Source organism: Rhinoderma darwinii, chromosome 1 (assembly GCF_050947455.1).
Source record: "Rhinoderma darwinii isolate aRhiDar2 chromosome 1, aRhiDar2.hap1, whole genome shotgun sequence".
In the NCBI taxonomy this organism is placed as follows: Eukaryota; Metazoa; Chordata; class Amphibia; order Anura; family Rhinodermatidae; genus Rhinoderma; species Rhinoderma darwinii.
The window spans coordinates 639,911,298-639,930,497 of NC_134687.1; the positions used below are offsets into that span (position 1 = coordinate 639,911,298).

Below are 19,200 nucleotides of genomic sequence, written 5' to 3' on the forward strand. Positions count from 1 at the left end.
CAGCAGTTTATGACCACACAATGGGGTATTGTTTTACTCAGGAGAAACTGCTTTACAAGTGCGGTGATGCTTTTTCTGCTTTAGTTCTTGTGGAAATGAAAAACAAATAGCTAAACCTACATTTTATTGGAAAAAAATGTAGATTTTCAAATTCACGGCCTACTTCCAATCATTTCTGCAAAAAACCTGTGGGGTCAAAATGCTCACTATACCCCTAAAATGGGGTCACTTTTGGGGGGGGGGGGGTTTCTACAGTTTTGGCACCACAAGACCTCTTCAAACCTGACATGTTACCTAAAATATATTCTAATAAAAAGGAGGCCCCCAAATCCGCTAGGTGCTCCTTTGCTTCTGAGGCCTGTGTTTCAGTCCATTACCACTATAGGGCCACATGTGAGATATTTCTAAAAACTGCAGAACCTGGGCAATAAATATTGAGTAGCATATCTCTGGTAAAACCTGCTGCGTTAAAGAAAAAAATAAAACGGATTAAAACTGATTTTCTGCAAAAAAAAAAAATGAATTCGTAAATTTCACCTCCACTTTGCAGTAATTCCTGTGAAGCACCTAAAGGGTTAAGAAACTTTCTAAAAGCCGTTTTTAATACTTTTTTCTGTGCAGTTTTTAAAATGTGGTGATTCATGTGGGGTTTCTAATATATGGTGCCCTCAAAGTCACTTCAGAACTGAACTGGCCCCTGTAAAAATAGCCTTTTGAAATTTTCTTTAAAATATGAGGAATTGCTGCTAAAGTTCTAAGCCTTGTAACGTCCTAGAAAAATAAAAGGATGTTCAAAAACTATGCCAACATAAGGTAGACATATGGGATATGTGAACTAGTAACTATTTTGTGTGGTATTACTATCTGTCTTACAAGCAGATACATTTAAATTTAGAAAAATGCAAATTTTTCCGAATTTTCTCTAAAATTTGTTGTTTTTTTTTTTACACATAAACCCTGAATGTATCGACCAAATGTTACCACTAACTTAAAGTCCAATGTATCACGACTAAGCAATCTCAGAATCGCTTGGATAGGTGAAAGAATTCCAAAGTTATCACGTCAGTTTTGAAAAAAATAGCCTGTCCATAAGGCGAAAACAGGCTGTGTCCTTAAGGGGTTAAATGTTTCGCATCATTATGTACCATTATAATGGTAAAAAAACCAACTCAACCCAAGAAACAAAACAAAAAATCTTATATGGCTATGTCGGCAGAAAACTAAATGGAGAGGGAAAAAAACAAATTTAGCTGCGATGGGAAGGGGTTCAAAATATATAGGTCTCTTCTTACCTTGTGATGTGCACGGCCGGTAGTTTTCCATCATGACCTCCTCATACAGATTATCGTGTCCGTCAAAATGCTCCCACTCCTACATATAAAAATAGACAGCGACATCCTGACACCTTATAGGAACCTGACACACACAATGATACAGTCATCACCCAGACACCTCCAGTGCTGTCACTGTAGAATTTCCCAGCATTCCCAACAGTGTCACCTCTCCAGTCAGCAGCTCAGTCATCTTGTAGATCAATTCTAAGATCTTCTTCTTATTGTTCTTCTTATGTATCCGGGAGTAAGGGGGAGGCTCTGTGATGGGGCTCTGACTACGGCTCCATCCTCTGGACTCATGGAGATGGATTATGGGAGTCGTACAGTCACCCGATGTCTTCTTCACTATTATGTACTCCTGTTTATGGAGAGAGACGTTAAGGGAAAAAAAATTCCTTCCCGACTGGCAATCACAATAAATCCCTGGATTAACAACCCATCTCCAGAAATCTAGTACAAATAACTCGTAATATTATTACACTAAAGACATTCAGGCTGCTTTGTACTCTGTTAATTCATGATAACTTTCCCAGGCAGAGAGCTTCATAGTGTGACTGCTCTTACAGTAAAGTACGTCTTCTATTTCGGTGTAGAAACGTTTTGTCTAGATGTAATGGATGCCGGCTTCTTCTATTTACTGTTTAATATGTTCCCTATTTCCCTTCTTTCCTCCAGGTACACTACCGTTCAAAAGTTTGGAGTCACCCAGACAATTTTGTGTTTTCCATGAAAACTCACACTTATATTTATCAAATGAGTTGCAAAATGACTAGAAAATATAGTCAAGACATTGACAAGGTTAGAAATAATGATTATTTTAAATAATTTTCTCCTTCAAACTTTGCTTTCATCAAAGAATGCTCCATTTGCAGCAATTACAGCATTGCAGACCTTTGGCATTCTAGCTGTTAATTTGCTGAGGTAAATCGGGAGAAATTTCACCCCATGCTTCCAGAAGCCCCTCCCACAAGTTGGATTGGCTTGATGGGCACTTCTTGCGTACCATACGGTCAAGCTGCTCCCACAACAGCTCTATGGGTTTGAGATCTGGTGACTGTGCTGGCCACTCCATTAGATAGAATACCAGCTGCCCGCTTCTTCCCTAAATAGTTCTTGCATAATTTGGAGGTGTGCTTTGGGTCATTGTCCTGTTGTAGAATGAAATTGGCTCCAATCAAGCGCTGTCCACAGGGTATGGCATGGCGTTGCAAAATCGAGTGATAGCCTTCCTTATCCAAAATCCCTTTTACCTTGTACAAATCTCCCACTTTACCAGCACCAAAGCAACCCCAGACCATCACATTACCTCCACCATGCCTGACAGATGGCGTCAGGCACTCTTCCAGTATCTTTTCAGTTGTTCTGCGTCTCACAAATGTTCTTCTGTGTGATCCAAACACCTAAAACTTCGATTCGTCTGTCCATAACACTTTTTTCCAATCTTCCTCTGTCCAATGTCTGTGTGCTTTTGCCAATATAAATCTTTTCCTTTTATTAGCCAGTCTCAGATATGGCTTTTTCTTTGCCACTCTGCCCTGAAGGCCAGCATCCCGGAGTCGCTTCTTCACTGTAGAAGTTGACAATGGCGTTTTTGTGGGTACTATTTAATGAAGCTGCCAGTTGAGGACCTGTGATTGCGTCTATTTCTCAAACTAGAGACTCTAATGTACTTGTCTTGTTGCTTAGTTGTGCAGCGGGGCCTCCCACTTCTCTTTCTACTCTGGTTAGAGCCTGTTTGTGCTGTCCTCTGAAGGGAGTAGTACACACCCTTGTAGGAAATCTTCAGTTTCTTGGCAATTTCTCGCATGGAATAGCCTTAATTTCTAAGAACAAGAATAGACTGTCGAGTTTCACATGAAAGCTCTCTTTTTCTAGCCATTTGGAGAGTTTAATCGAACCCACAAATGTAATGCTCCAGATTCTCAACTAGCTCAAAGGAAGGTCAGTTTTATAGCTCCTCTAAACAGCAAAACGGTTTACAGTGGTGCTAACATAATTGCACAAGGGTTTTCAAGTGTTTTCTAATCATCCATTAGCCTTCTAACACAGTTAGCAAACACAATGTACCATTAGAACACTGGAGTGACGGTTGCTGGAAATGGGCCTCTATACACCTATGTAGATATTGCATTAAAAACCACACGTTTGCAGCTAGAATAGTCATTTACCACATTAACAATGTATAGAGTGTATTTCTGATTAATTTAATGTTATCTTCATTGAAAAAAACCTGTGCTTTTCTTTCAAAAATAAGGAAATTTCTAAGTGACCCTAAACTTTTGAACGGTAGTGTATATACAAATAAATCTTTTTCAATCTCTCGTGATAAGCATAAAACTTAAGACCTACAGAACTGAACACAGTATTACCCCTTCAGTAGAGATTGTGCCCACCCGTTGTATTGAGTTCTAGTTAACCAGATCTGTAATACTGGAGACCTTATCTTCAAAAAACACTGATTTTTTTGAATACTCGTCGTAATATTATTATTTTCTCATTCAGTTCATTGGAAGACACAGATCATGGGTATATGCTGTTGCCACAAGGAGGTTTGACAATGAGAATAAAAAAAATAAAATATCAAGAACAGTAAGAAAAAAAAAAAAAAAAAAAGGTAAGTAATGGTATGTCAGAACCGTAGAGGAGAATCCCTCCAACAGACAACCATGAGAACCTTGAACAAACAAATGGGTTAGAGGTGTTCCCGAACAAACTGGATAAGAAAATGGGGGTAAAAAATATCCATATTTCTCGCTCATTACACTGGAGACATAGCAGAGGGGTGTCTGAAAGAAGTCTCCAGGTATGGGAACAGAAAAAAGCACATGGTCACCTACTCCTCAGATGGCAAGACTTTGCGTCCAAGCAAAGCATCTGCAGAAGCAAAAGTATACACCTGATAAAACTTGACAAAAAGTGTGCAGAGTAGACCATGTAGCTACCTTGGACACCTAAAGAGCAGAAGCCTAATTGTGCACAGCCCAGGATATAGTGGCCGTGCTGTCCGACATGCCATGGACCATACCGCTCTGTCACGACCTACTCTCTAAGGGACCTTTTTTCCACCTGAATTTAAGGAATGCAAATATAGAGTGAGGTTTAACCCAAAATTGTGGTTCCTTACACCAGAGTCGAAGAGGCAGCAAACCCTTTTTTTGAAGCCTCTGGGAGGAAAAACAAGGTATCGGACCTTTAGAAAAACGAAGCGAGGGATATGTAAATCCGCTAATGCACGGGCAACATCCAGGTTGTAAAGAGAACGCTCCCTCAGATGACTAGAACACGGGTAAAAAACGGCAGGATGTACTCATTCAGGTAAAAAGCAGAGACCACCTTGGGAAAGAAGGAGGGGCACCGTACGGCGTACCACCTTATCCTGATGAGGAGTCAAGAATGGAGAATGACAGGATATAGGCGACAGTTTGGAGACCCTCCGGATGAAAGTCACAACTACCAGGAAACCCACCTTCCAGAAGACCGGACGAAGGGAGATCTCTCACAGTTTCAAATTGAGCAGATTGTAGAACATGCAGAACTAATTTGAGGTCCCATGGAGGACATGGGGACCAATAGGGGGGGGGGGGTGGGCAGCATGAGCAACACCTTGCAGGAAAATCCAACATCCAATTTCAATGCCAAAAGACAAAATTAACAGGATTCAAAGCGCTGATACCGGTCTTAAAGGAAATAAGGGCAAGACCATGATCTAGTCGTCCCAGGTGGAAAGAACTCTGGACCTAGAAAAACGAAATGGTAATAAATGCTGGCCGTGGAAGTCTTTTTAGCCTTGAGCATGATAAGTATAACCTGCCCTGACAAACCATTTTCCCTAAAAACGGCGGTTTCAATAGTCATACCGTTAAACGTAGCAACCTTAAATTCTTGTGTAGGAGAGGTCCCTGAAAAGGTAGGTCATGTTGGAGAGGTATGGGCCACTACATCTGCATACCACCCATAGCGACGTGGTTCAGGACTGGCCACAAGAATGGTGGGAATCCCTTCAGCCTTGATCCGTCTGAGAAGCTGGGGCAGAGAATGCATTGGAGGGAATAGGCACAGGAGACTAAAGCAATTCCACTGATTCACTAGGGCTTGACTGCATAGGCCTTGTGATCCCGAACTCGCGAGACGAAGCAGGGGACTGGCGCTGGAGGGATTGGCAAATAGGGACGTGGAGATTTGCGTGCATGATGTCCACAGAGCAAATAAATTCCCCCCCGTTTCATGGAGGCAATGACCGAAGAGAGATTTCATTTGGAATTGGCAGACCCTGACTTAGGTGTTCAGTCGTTGAGGTCGAGGATGGGGTGACCCGTCCTTTTTCACCACAAGAAAAAGATTGGCGTAAAACCTGCAATGTCTCTGATCTGGAGGTAAAGGAATGATGACCCTTTGAAGAGGATTAGAATCGATTGACTGAAAAAGGATGGTCACTCCGTAAGGAGACTTCGAAAGAGCGGACAAAAAGAAACGCTTGGGTGGAACGCTGTTGTATGTCGAGCATACCACTGCCTAAACCGTGGCGTCAGATGTGGGAAAGCCAGATGTCCTTGAAGCAGAAGCATGCCTCACACCTGAACCAAATTGAGCGAGGGCGCACCTTCAGACAGAGCTCGGTTTGCCCATCCCTGTCTTGGGGGTCTGAGGGCGAAGGTGCCAGGAAAGTCAGGTTTGAAGGAAGGTTTTTTTCTTAGAATCCAGGTGGGATGGCTGTCCGGACAAAAAGGACTGGTGTACCCACAAAAGGGCCAAAAGCGAGGAATTATTTTCTTGGCAAAGGTGGCTTCTAAGAAAATTTTGTCAAGCCAGGTTTTGAAATAAAGATAGCCTAAAAGGGAAGCACAATAAAAGACTTAAAGGACCAGTGTCACGAAAAAAAAATTTTTTAGATCAATTTGACTTTTGTGTTTTATTAAACATTTTTTTATTTATTTGTATGTTTGTGTTTTACTTTTTTTTATTTTTTCACTTTTTCTTCCCCATGGGGGCTGCCATTTTTTTTTCCATCTCTGTATGTGTCGATTAACGACACATACAGACATTGAATACGGCACATACAGTCCCATAGTGAATGCGAACGGGGCCCGTTCCATCTACTATGCTGTACGCCGTCTGTATGGGAACGGCGCATGAGCCGCTCCCACACAGTCCAAGATGTAATGTGCGATGTCCGACGCCATTTTCCTGTGGACCGGAAGTCGCGGCCGGACAGTAAGATTACTACTTCCGGTCGCGGCTTCCGGACTTGTGCACTTGGAGCGGAGGTAGCAGACGGAGCGGACGGACCGGAGGGAGCGGCGTCGGCAGGAGCAGGTAAGTTATTTCTATGTATGTTCGTGTTTTAGTGTGTGTTTACTACTGTATGTTAACCTACTACACTGTGTGTTAGCTCAAAAAATGGCGACACAGTGTAGGAGGTTTGACCGTTCAATCCCCTCGTTTCTCCCGGCACTAGCCAGGATAAAGGAGGGGGGATTCTGAGAGCTCACTAGAGCGAGTGAGTTTTCTCAAATTTTGCAGCATAAAGCAATGTGGTTGCTTTACCACATGCAATGCTGCAATTTTGGGAATTGCTCCATCTAGTGACCAGCGCTGGGAAATATTATAAATTAGAATCTAATTCATAATATTTCCTGACTCGTGAAAAGAAAATTAAAAAAATTAGAACAATGTTTAATCACCTATACACTAATTGTTTAACTAAAAAAACAAAAAAAAATTTTCTAGCGACACTTTCCCTCTAAGATGCTGTCTGCGGACCGACTCTTCAGTCAGGCAGTTCTGCGTATGGCAATGATGGAAGCCGAAACACGATCCACCAGACTACCAGCATCGAGACACTTCGCACAGATAATTTGTCGCATTAGACAGTTGTACAGAAAGATCCACGAACTCTACTTGAGGCGCTCCTGAGAGGAATCCGTGACGGAGTTGTCGAATCCATTCAGCGGATGCCCTGCTGACTCAAGCCATAGAGAAAAATTGTACGTAAGGTGTAGCCAGTAGCCTCAAAGAGAGATCTTAAAAAAAAAACAAAAAACTCAATACGTTGGTACAGTGACTCGTGGAATGATGTACTGTCTGCCATAGGTACGGTAGTAGTCTTGGCCAGGCGGGAGAACAGGGGGACCACCGCTGGCAATTTACACCATTTGGAAAAGAACTCTTACGAAACATCTAAACAGCCAGTGTGAGAGAACTTTGTGACGGGGTGTTTCAACCCCTTATAGAATATTTCCTCGAGCGCCGAGTGAGCAGCAAAAACGTTCTGCAACCGCTTAGGTAGGTGAAATGAGACCGTCTCGGGTGAAGGCACAGCTTTCATTACGCGTAAGGTAATACGAATCACCTTTAGACTTTCCACAGCAGAGGAACACTTTGAATTGGAGCTGGATGAGGAACAATCTTCAGTCAGAAAGCTCCCCTTGTGACAAGGCCTCTTTGGAGGGGAGATAGAAGCAGACCATACTCCTGGGGGGGTGAAAGAGTAGATGAGAGACCGATTTCAGTTGTGCGGACTTGGCCCACATTTGGGGTCTACCACGTGATGAGGACATGGACAGAAAGTCCTGAGGTGGCTAATCAGAAAGGCAAACCAAGATGACTATCACAGACTTGGTGATGTTAGCAAAATTGCCAACGGGACAGGAATGGGGATGGGCCCGCTCTAGTTCAGCCCACATGGCATGGGCATTACTGAGGTTGGCGGAGGTGCCAGCGCCACAGAGTGTTGGCCAGCATACATCACACAAGGAAGTAAGTTGACCCCACCAAAATTATATCCGCAATTGTTCCTTTTCCTCTTGCTACAATCTGTTAGCCCCCCCACCCCCAATTCACAGTCAGCACAAAGCTATCTGCTATCAGTGTGAGATAATAATAATTAAGACGGCTCACACTAAAAACACATAACATCTTGCTAACAATCAAGGGGGGGGGGAGCTAACATAGAAAGAGAGCAGGTGTAAAAGGAACAATTGCCGACTGGACGTAAAGCTACTGTGAATTAGCTGTAGCAGAGACGGCACAGGCTTATCTAATGAACTGAGCCAGGCAGCCAGCCCCTTCATCATGTCATCAACACACAGAGAGAGGGGAAGGGGGAGCTCCCAGCATCCTGAAGCTGTGTCGGCACCTCATAGCTAATGAGGGAAGCTCTACCACTGGGACCACATCACAGGACAGAGAAATCTGGACATCCTTGCAGTTTCGAAAGTGAAAGTAGATTAGCAAGTGTCTCTTACATTGCCTAACCTATTAGGAACATTTTCGATGTTCGATTGTCGTTGGACAACCTTTTTAGGGTAGGACACACTAGGCGTAAATCACTGCGGATTTTCCGCAACGGATTAATTGCGGGAAAGCCGCAAAGTAATACAGTAGCAGCAATGTGGGTAAGATTTCAACAAATCTCATTTCCACACAGCGGAAATAAACCGCCGACAAAAAACGCACTTAAATTGACGTGCGGTGTGGTTTCTTCAACCTAATGCTGCGGAATTGCTGCTTGTGTTGCTGGTTTAACATATTGAATTCACTGGGGTGCTTAAACCCGCAACAAAGTGGTGTGTGTTGCGACATTTGCACAGAAAAAATAAAAAGTTATACTTATCCAGAATTCCCTGCTTTTTCTCAAGTCTGGCCTCCTGCGATGACGTTTCATCCAATGAGACCACTGCAGCCAATAACAGGCTGCAGCGGTCACATGGCCTGAAACATCATCCCATGAGGCCAGACTGTGCGCAGAGAAGAGGAAGGGGTAAAATAAATTTTAATTTTTCCGCCGCTGCTAAACGCAGTGGAATTTCCGCCACGTTGTGGTGCGTTTTTTTTGGACGGCATTCCCTGCAGTGTTTAGGGAGGATACGCTGCATCAAGCTGCACATCATATTCGCCCTGAACATGCTGTTTATGTTCCTACCCTTAAAGGGCTATTCCTAGAATAAAAATAATTATCACCTATCCAGAGGACAGGTGATAATTTTCTGATCGCTGGGGGCCCAACCGCTGGGACTCCCTCTGATTGCGAGAATGGTGGTCCTGAACCACAAGATCCTCCTCACTGCACCCCCGCAGTGAGGAACAGCCTGGATGGAGTTGCTCCATTCAATGTCTTACTCATTGTGGTCAAGCAGTGAGAAGGAATAGTGGTTTAGGGACCCCCCAAACTCGTTATAGGTGGGGGGGGGGTCAAAGTGATCAGTAAATTATCACCTATAAAGAACGTAATTTGTATATCCTGGAGGAAAGAAGGGAAAGGGGGAACTTGATGGAAACCTTCACATATGTTACAGGAGGGAAGAAATGAAACAAGCAAAAGGGAAACAATCTGACATTAGTTGTGGGGGGGATCAGAAGAAATGTCAGAAAATATTATTATACTGAAAGAGTTGTAGATGCTCAGAGCAAACTTCCAGCAGACGTGGTTGGAAGATCAGCCTTAAGTAAACATGCCGGGGAGAAACATAGATCTATCCTAAGAGAAAACTAAAAAGGAAGTAATATTGGGACGTCTAGATAGACCACGTGCTCTCCTCCTGCCGTCATCGTCTATGTTTCTATATAGATGTCATCCTGATCCTCCTGGTTCCTCTTACTTGTCATTCTCATTGCTCTACAACATTACTATTGCTGCATTGGTGACATGACACAACTGACCATATTGGTGGCTGATCTTCAGCTTCTTGACGTCACTTGGAAGGTCTGGACGCTGTTATACAGGACACTGGATTCTTCCTATTACTTCCTATTATGTATTGTCCCTTCCCTATGTGTGACTTGTTCTATAATGTAGAAAAGTTTACCTCTCCGCTCAACAGGTAGATGATCTCCAAGGTGAAGTCTAATATTCTTCTGCTCATCTCATTCCTGTCCTTCTCCATCCTTGGTGGGTCATTCAGCAGAAGGAACGTTGTGGAGGAGAAGATGAGAAAACTGGAGGAACTTGAGGATCTAGTACTGCAGACGTCTTTATGAAGAAAGGAGAAGATGGAGATCATACAGGGGACAACATCATGTGTGACATACAGAACCTCACTTATTGATCATTGAGAGGAACATCTTCTCAGAGCCGTCACCACATGGAATAAAGGGGTATTCCCAACACGGACATTTCTCCCCAGGATATGCCAGAAATGTCTGATAGATGCGGCTCCACTGCTGGGTGGCCTTGTTAGGCGGTTTCTATAACTCCTATAGAAGTGAATGGAGAGACACAATCTGCTCAGGTCCTCCTGCTATATAATATGCTGCCAACGGATCAATGTGACAGATGCCCTTTATGAATACACCCCTAAAATAACTTTTCACAGATATCAGAAGTTACGCAAGAGATCCTGGCTCTTCAGAGACATCTAAAATTCTTATTTATTCCGTACAAAAGGTCCCAGCAGGTCAGCGCGCACGTACGGAAGGTCCCGGCAGTCTAGCGCACGGAAGGTCCCGGAAGCCAGAACACGCGCACGGCAGGTCCTCTGCTGGAGGAGCCCCTGACGTCACTGTCCATACACAGTGACGTCAGGTGATCCTCCTGGACCGGAATGTGCTGTCAGGGGCAACTCCAGACCCGGGGGTCCCAGAGCGGAGCACTAGTATAGGCTCTGCTCTGGAACTCTGGGGAAGCCCCTGATATAAGTGTCCACTTTGCCTGGGACTCCAGCTGTGCTCCTGACATCAGTGTCCAGCTCTGGGGTAGCCCTAGACATCGCTGTCCATATGTGGACAGCAATGTCAGGGAATTCCACAGAGTCCCGGAGCAGAGCCGATTAGGGATGCACGATGCATCGAAACTTTGATACTGTTTCGATACTGTGCATCCCCAAACGATTCAATACCATTGTTTCATGTATTTTGCTACTAAGCTGTGCGGCCGCACAGCTTAGTATAGTAATACATGAATGTATGAGAGCGAGGCTGCGGCTGTGTGATACAGCCATTGCCCCACTCCTGAATCCTGACAAGTGCGCGCCGTCAGGCTGATGCGATGCGGCCATCGCTGCAGTAATGAGCGGCGGCACTGAAGACCGAACATGACGGGTGCACTGCAAAACACCCCCATGTTCTGTCTCCAGTGCCTGCGCTCATTAGTGCAGGGGCGGCCGCATCACCTCAGGCTGACCGCGCGTGCACTTATTGTCAGGAGTGGGGCAATGGCTGTATTATACAACCGCAGCCCCACTCTACAACGCCAGAGGTCAGAGACACCTCATCACCGCCGCTATTCTACTGAATGCTGCGATCAAAGCTGACTGCAGCATTCAGGGGGAAATGAGAAGGTGGTTGCCCCTTGGATCGCGTCACTGGGAATTCCTTTGACGCGATCGAGGGCCATACCATATATGGACAGACAGCCCAGGGTCCATTGAAGGACCCCAGGGCTCTATTACCATATTTCCTGTTAGGGCATACTTAGGTATGTCCTAACAACTGCCTGTGTACTATATTTACACAGGCTAATGTACTGGCATATATCTGATATATGTCAGTACATTAAAGTTTAAAAAAAAAAAAAAAAACACAAAGTATTATTAAAGAGGCTCTGTCACCACATTATAAGTGCCCTGTCTCCTACAAAATGAGATCGGCGCTGTAATGTAGGGGACAGCAGTGGTTTTTATTTAGAAAAAAAACGATGTATTCTCACCACTTTAGGAGCGATTTTTAGCTTTATGCTAATTAGTTTCTTAATGCCCAAGTGGGCGTGTTTTTACTTTAGACCAAGTGGGCGTTGTACAGAGGAGTGTATGACGCTGACCAATCAGCGTCATACACTTCTCTCCATTCATTTACACTGCACTAGCGATATAGCTATATCGTTATGTGCAGCTACATACACACACTATAACATTACTGCAATGTCCTGACCGTGAATATACATTACCTCCAGCCAGGACGTGATGTGTATTCCGAATCCTTACACGTCTGAATCTTTTCTGTAAGATTTCCAGCAAGGCAAACGTAATCTCTCGAGATTACGATGTAAACGAGTTTACGTTTGCCTTGCTGGAAATCTCACAGAAAAGATTCAGAAGTGGTCAGGATTCTGAATACACATGACGTCCAGGCTGGAGGTAATGTATATTCACGGTCAGGACATTGCAGTAATGTTATAGTGTGTGTATGTAGCTGCACATAACGATATAACTATATCGCTAGTGCAGTGTAAACGAATGGAGAAGCGCATGACGCTGATTGGTCACTGATTGGTCAGCGTCATACACTCCTCTGTACAACGCCCACTTGGTCTAAAGTAAAACACGCCCACTTGGCCATTAAGAAACTAATTAGCATAAAGCTAAAAATCGCTCATAAATTGGTAAAAATAGATAGTTTTTCTAAATAAAAAGCACTGCTGTCCCCTACATTACAGCGCTGATCTCCTTGTGTAGAGGATAGGGCACTTATAATGTTGCTCTTTCTGAGCTTGGTGGTTTAAGTGGCTTGTGAACTAAGTGGAGTTCTAAAACCGGAGTTGAAAAGAGGAGTTGAAGCCCCAGTAAGTACTCTTCTTCTTTTCTTTTACTTTGACAATTGTTCGCTGTTTTGGTGTAACTTGGATAATGGATAGCAAGATTGGAGGTTTTCTTCAGTGCACAGTTTGCCATATGTATACACGACTGGAGCCGGAGTTCCAGGGTGAATATCTCTGTGGCAGATGTGAGCATGTTGTTCACCTGGAAGCTCGCATTAGAGATCTGGAGGAGCAGAATGCAACACTGAGGAGGATAGACAATCTTGAGCTGAGCTTGCTGCTCACGGAGCATGCAGTTAGTGGGTTAGAACTGGAGGGTGAAGATATGGGTGAGCAGGATCAGGTAAGTAGCTGGGTTAATGTAGTTAGGGGCAGTAGAAAGGGGTCAAAGACAAGGAAGGCCGATCCGGTTTCTGGCATTCCAAGCAAAATTGCCAGGTTGGGTGATGATGCGAGGGTGTCAGTCTCAGAAAAGGCAGCCCTAGTGGATACTGATCTCCCTAACAGCCGGGAGAACAGCCCAGCTAGTAGTCGGCGGGATGGTAATGCAGGTAAGCCAAGACAATTGATAGTTGTAGGGGATTCTATAATCAGGAAGACGGATAGAATAATTTGTCGCCAAGACCGCCTCAACCGAATGGTTTGCTGTCTCCCTGGTGCCAGGGTTCGGCATGTGGTGGAACGGGTGGACAAATTGCTGGGAGGGGCTGGTGATGATCCAGCTGTCGTGGTCCATGTCGGTACCAATGACAGAATAAATGGTAGGTGGAGGAGCCTTAAGAATAATTTTAAAGAACTAGGCTACAAGCTGAAGGGAAGGACCTCCGAGGTTGTATTCTCAGGAATACTGCCTGTGCCATGCGCACCACAGGAAAGACAGCGGGAGCTCAGGGAGTTAAATGCATGGCTGAAGTCTTGGTGTAGAGGAGAAGGCTTTGGGTTCCTAGAGCACTGGGCTGACTTTTCATTGGTGTACCCCAGGGTTCAGTGCTGGGACCACTATTATTCAACTTATTTATTAATGATATTGAGGATGGGATTAATAGCACTATTTCTATTTTTGCAGATGACACCAAGCTATGTAATATAGTTCAGACTATGGAAGATGTTTGTGAATTGCAGGCAGATTTAAACAAACTAAGTGTTTGGGCGTCCACTTGGCAAATGAAGTTTAATGTAGATAAATGTAAAGTTATGCATCTGGGTACGAAAAACCTGCAAGCATCATATGTCCTAGGGGGAGCTACACTGGGGGAGTCAATTGTTGAGAAGGATCTGGGTGTACTTGTAAATCATAAACTAAATAACAGCATGCAGTGTCAATCAGCTGCTTCAAAGGCCAGCAAAATATTGTCGTGTATCAAAAGAGGCATGGACTCGCGGGACAGGGATGTAATATTACCACTTTACAAAGCATTAGTGAGGCCTCATCTAGAATATGCAGTTCAGTTCTGGGCTCCAGTTCATAGAAAGGATGCCCTGGAGTTGGAAAAAATACAAAGAAGAGCAATGAAGCTAATAAGGGGCATGGAGAATCTAAGTTATGAGGAAAGATTAAAAGAACTAAACCTATTTAGCCTTGAGAAAAGACGACTAAGGGGGGACATGATTAACTTATATAAATATTTGAATGGCGCATACAAGAAATATGGTGAAATCCTGTTCCATGTAAAACCCCCTCAAAAAACAAGGGGGCACTCCCTCCGTCTGGAGAAAAAAAGGTTCAACCTGCAGAGGCGACAAGGCTTCTTTACAGTGAGAACTGTGAATCTATGGAATAGTCTACCGCAGGAGCTGGTCACAGCAGGGACAGTAGATGGCTTTAAAAAAGGGTTAGATAATTTCCTAGAACAAAAAAATATTAACTGCTATGTGTAGACATTTTTTACTTCCCCTTTCCCATCGCTTGGTTGAACTTGATGGACATGTGTCTTTTTTCAACCGAACTAACTATGTAATATTACATATACCCTGATAAAAAAAATGTGGTGACAGAGCCTCTTTAAATAAAAAAAATACACATACACCTTTTTTACAATAAACATTAAAATAAGTCTCAATACATAAAACATACACATATTCGGAATTGGCGCGGCCGTAATAACCTGCACAACAATTTTTTTGCGCCATTTATGATGTGTACGATGTAAAGAAATAAAAAAATAAAAACTACTTTCACTTATTATTGTGGGGCACGAGGTGTGATGAATTTAACCTCCATGTGCCTCACATTAATAGCAATTAACCCCATCATGTACCTCACACATTAACCCATTATGACTGAGAAACATGATGGGGTTAATTACTATTAATGTGAGGCACATTCAAAATTCATCACACGTCACATCAGAAAATAGAAGAACTTTTTTTTTTTAATGGACCCACTGCCAATTTTAGTTTTTACTCCCTCCTTCCAAAAGCCAGAACTTTGTATTTTATGTACCGTATGAGAACTTGTCTTGTGTGGGACGTGATGTCGTTTATAATGTCCCCTATAATGTACTGGGAAACAGAAAAAAAAATCGTGGGATGGAATAGCAGAAAAAACAGTGAATCCTATTGATTGTTATGTTTTGTTTATCCATACGGTAAAAATGATTTGTTACCTTTATTCTCCGGGTCAATACGATTACACCAAATTTATATATTTATCTTCTGTAAGAAAAAAACGATTTGTTCAAAAAATAAAATGGCTTTGTGTCGCCGTATTGTCTTACATTTTTCTGTCGATTACGCTGTGTGAGGGGTTTTATATTTCCGGTGATTGCGCGGTGTGGGGGGGGGTTATATTTCCGGTGATTGCGTGGTGTGAGGGGGTTTATATTTCCGGTGATTGCGCGGTGTGAGGGGTTTTATATTTCCGGTGATTGCGCGGTGTGAGGGGTTTATATTTCCGGTGATTGCGCGGTGTGAGGGGTTTTATATTTCCGGTGATTGCGCGGTGTTGGGGGGGGTTATATTTCCGGTGATTGCGCGGTGTGAGGGGTTTTATATTTCCGGTGATTGCGCGGTGTGGGGGGGGGGTTATATTTCCGGTGATTGCGCGGTGTGAGGGGTTTATATTTCCGGTGATTGCGCGGTGTGAGGGATTTTATATTTCCGGTGATTGCGCGGTGTGGGGGGTTTATATTTCCGGTGATTGCGCGGTGTGAGGGGCTTATATTTCCGGTGATTGCGCGGTGTGGGGGAGTTTTATATTTCCGGTGATTGCGCGGTGTGAGGGGTTTATATTTCAGGTGATTGCGCGGTGTGAGGGGTTTATATTTCAGGTGATTGCGCGGTGTGAGGGGTTTATATTTCCGGTGATTGCGCGGTGTGAGGGGTTTATATTTCCGGTGATTGTGCGGTGTGGGGGGGTTTATATTTCCTGTGATTGCGCGGTGTGAGGGGTTTTATATTTCTGGTGATTGCGCGGTGTGAGGGGTTTTATATTTCCGGTGATTGCGCGGTGTGAGGGGTTTATATTTCCGGTGATTGCTCGGTGTGGGGGGTTTTATATTTCCGGTGATTGCGCGGTGTGAGGGGTTTATATTTCCGGTGATTGCGCGGTGTGAGGGGTTTTATATTTCCGGTGATTGCGCGGTGTGAGGGGTTTATATTTCCGGTGATTGCGCGGTGTGAGGGGTTTATATTTCCGGTGATTGCGCGGTGTGAGGGGTTTTATATTTCCGGTGATTGCGCGGTGTGAGGGGTTTTATATTTCCGGTGATTGCGCGGTGTGAGGGGTTTATATTTCCGGTGATTGCGCGGTGTGAGGGGTTTATATTTCCGGTGATTGCGCGGTGTGAGGGGTTTATATTTCCGGTGATTGCGCAGTGTGAGGGGTTTATATTTCCGGTGATTGCGCGGTGTGAGGGGTTTTATATTTCCGGTGACTGCGCGGTGTGAGGGGTTTTATATTTCCGGTGATTGCGCTGTGTGAGGGGTTTTATATTTCCGGTGATTGCGCGGTGTGGGGGGTTTTATATTTCCGGTGATTGCGCTGTGTGAGGGGTTTTATATTTCCGGTGATTGCGCGGTGTGAGGGGTTTATATTTCCGGTGATTGCGCGGTGTGAGGGGTTTATATTTCCGGTGATTGCGCGGTGTGAGGGGTTTTATATTTCCGGTGATTGCGCGGTGTGAGGGGTTTATATTTCCGGTGATTGCGCGGTGTGAGGGGGTTTATATTTCCGGTGATTGCACGGTGTGAGGGGGTTTATATTTCCGGTGATTGCGCGGTGTGAGGGGTTTATATTTCCGGTGATTGCGCGGTGTGAGGGGTTTTATATTTCCGGTGATTGCGCGGTGTGAGTGGCTTTATATTTCCGGTGATTGCGCGGTGTGGGGGGTTTTATACTTCCGGTGATTGATCGGTATAAGGGGTTTATATTTCCGGTGATTGCGCGGTGTGAGGGGTTTTATATTTCCGGTGATTGCGCGGTGTGAGGGGGTTTTATATTTCCGGTGATTGCGCGGTGTGAGTGGCTTTATATTTCCGGTGATTGCGCGGTGTGGGGGGTTTTATATTTCCGGTGATTGCGCGGTGTGGGGGGGTTTATATTTCCGGTGATTGCGCGGTGTGGGGGGTTTTATATTTCCGGTGATTGCGCGGCGTGAGGGGTTTTATATTTCCGGTGAGTGCGCGGTGTGAGGGGTTTATATTTCCGGTGATTGCGCGGTGTGAGGGGTTTATATTTCCCGTGATTGCGTGGTGTGAGGGGTTTTATATTTCCGGTGATTGCGCGGTGTGGGGGGGTTTATATTTCCGGTGATTGCGCGGTGTGAGGGGGTTTATATTTCCGGTGATTGCGCGGTGTGAGGGGTTTATATTTCCGGTGATTGCGCGGTGTGAGGGGTTTTATATTTCCGGTGATTGCGCGGTGTGAGGGGTTTTATATTTCCGGTGATTGCGCGGTGTGAGGGGTTTTATATTTCCGGTGATTGCGCGGTGTGAGGGGTTTTATATTTCCGGTGATTGCGCGGTGTGAGGGGTTTTATATTTCCGGTGATTGCGCGGTGTGGGGGGGTTTATATTTCCGGTGATTGCCCGGTTTGAGGGGTTTATATTTCCGGTGATTGCGCGGTGTGAGGGGTTTTATATTTCCGGTGATTGCGCGGTGTGGGGGGGGGGGTTTATATTTCCGGTGATTGCGCGGTGTGAGGGGTTTATATTTCCGGTGATTGCGCGGTGTGAGGGGGTTTATATTTCCGGTGATTGCGCGGTGTGAGGGGTTTATATTTCCGGTGATTGCACGGTGTGAGGGGTTTATATTTCCGGTGATTGCGCGGTGTGAGGGGTTTTATATTTCCGGTGATTGCGTGGTGTGAGGGGGTTTATATTTCCGGTGATTGCGCGGTGTGAGGGGTTTTATATTTCCGGTGATTGCGTGGTGTGAGGGGGTTTATATTTCCGGTGATTGCGTGGTGTGAGGGGTTTTATATTTCCGGTGATTGCGCGGTGTGAGGGAGTTTATATTTCCGGTGATTGCGCGGTGTGAGGGGGTTTATATTTCCGGTGATTGCGCGGTGTGAGGGGTTTTATATTTCCAGTGATTGCGCGGTGTGAGGGGTTTATATTTCCGGTGATTGCGCGGTATGAGGGGTTTATATTTCCGGTGATTGCGCGGTGTGAGGGGTTTATATTTCCGGTGATTGCGCGGTGTGAGGGGTTTATATTTCCGGTGATTGCGCGGTGTGAGGGGGTTTATATTTCCGGTGATTGCGCGGTGTGAGGGGTTTATATCTCCGGTGATTGCGCGGTGTGAGGGGTTTATATCTCCGGTGATTGCGCGGTGTGAGGGGTTTATATCTCCGGTGATTGCGCGGTGTGAGGGGTTTATATTTCCGGTGATTGCGCGGTGTGAGGTTTATATTTCCAGTGATTGCGCGGTGTGAGGGGTTTTATATTTCTGGTGATTGCGCGGTGTGAGGGGTTTATATTTCCGGTGATTGCGCGGTGTGAGGGGTTTTATATTTCTGGTGATTGCGCGGTGTGAGGGGTTTTATATTTCTGGTGATTGCGCGGTGTGAGGGGTTTATATTTCCGGTGATTGCGCGGTGTGAGGGGTTTATATTTCCGGTGATTGCGCGGTGTGAGGGGTTTATATTTCCGGTGAGTGCGCGGTGTGAGGGGTTTATATTTCCGGTGATTGCGCGGTGTGAGGGGTTTATATTTCCGGTGATTGCGCGGTGTGAGGGGTTTTATATTTCCGGTGATTGCGCGGTGTGTGTGGTTTTATATTTCAGGTGATTGCGCTGTGTGAGGGGTTTTATATTTCCGGTGATTGCGCGGTGTGAGGGGTTTATATCTCCGGTGATTGCGCGGTATGAGGGGTTTATATTTCCGGTGATTGCGCGGTGTGAGGGGTTTATATTTCCGGTGATTGTGCGGTATGAGGGGTTTATATTTCCGGTG

General features: G+C 44.9%; 1 protein-coding gene across 1 annotated transcript in view; it reads right to left on the reverse strand.

Moving 5' to 3' along the window:
* LOC142694207 (uncharacterized) overlaps window positions 1–19,200 on the reverse strand; it is a 308,282-nt gene that overhangs the window by 287,863 nt on the left and 1,219 nt on the right. Inside the window, 3 exon segments of the mRNA XM_075847611.1 lie at window positions 1,293–1,416; window positions 1,501–1,692; window positions 10,139–10,302. Coding sequence (XP_075703726.1) covers window positions 1,293–1,416; window positions 1,501–1,692; window positions 10,139–10,216 — 394 coding nt within the window. The 5' untranslated portion in view covers window positions 10,217–10,302.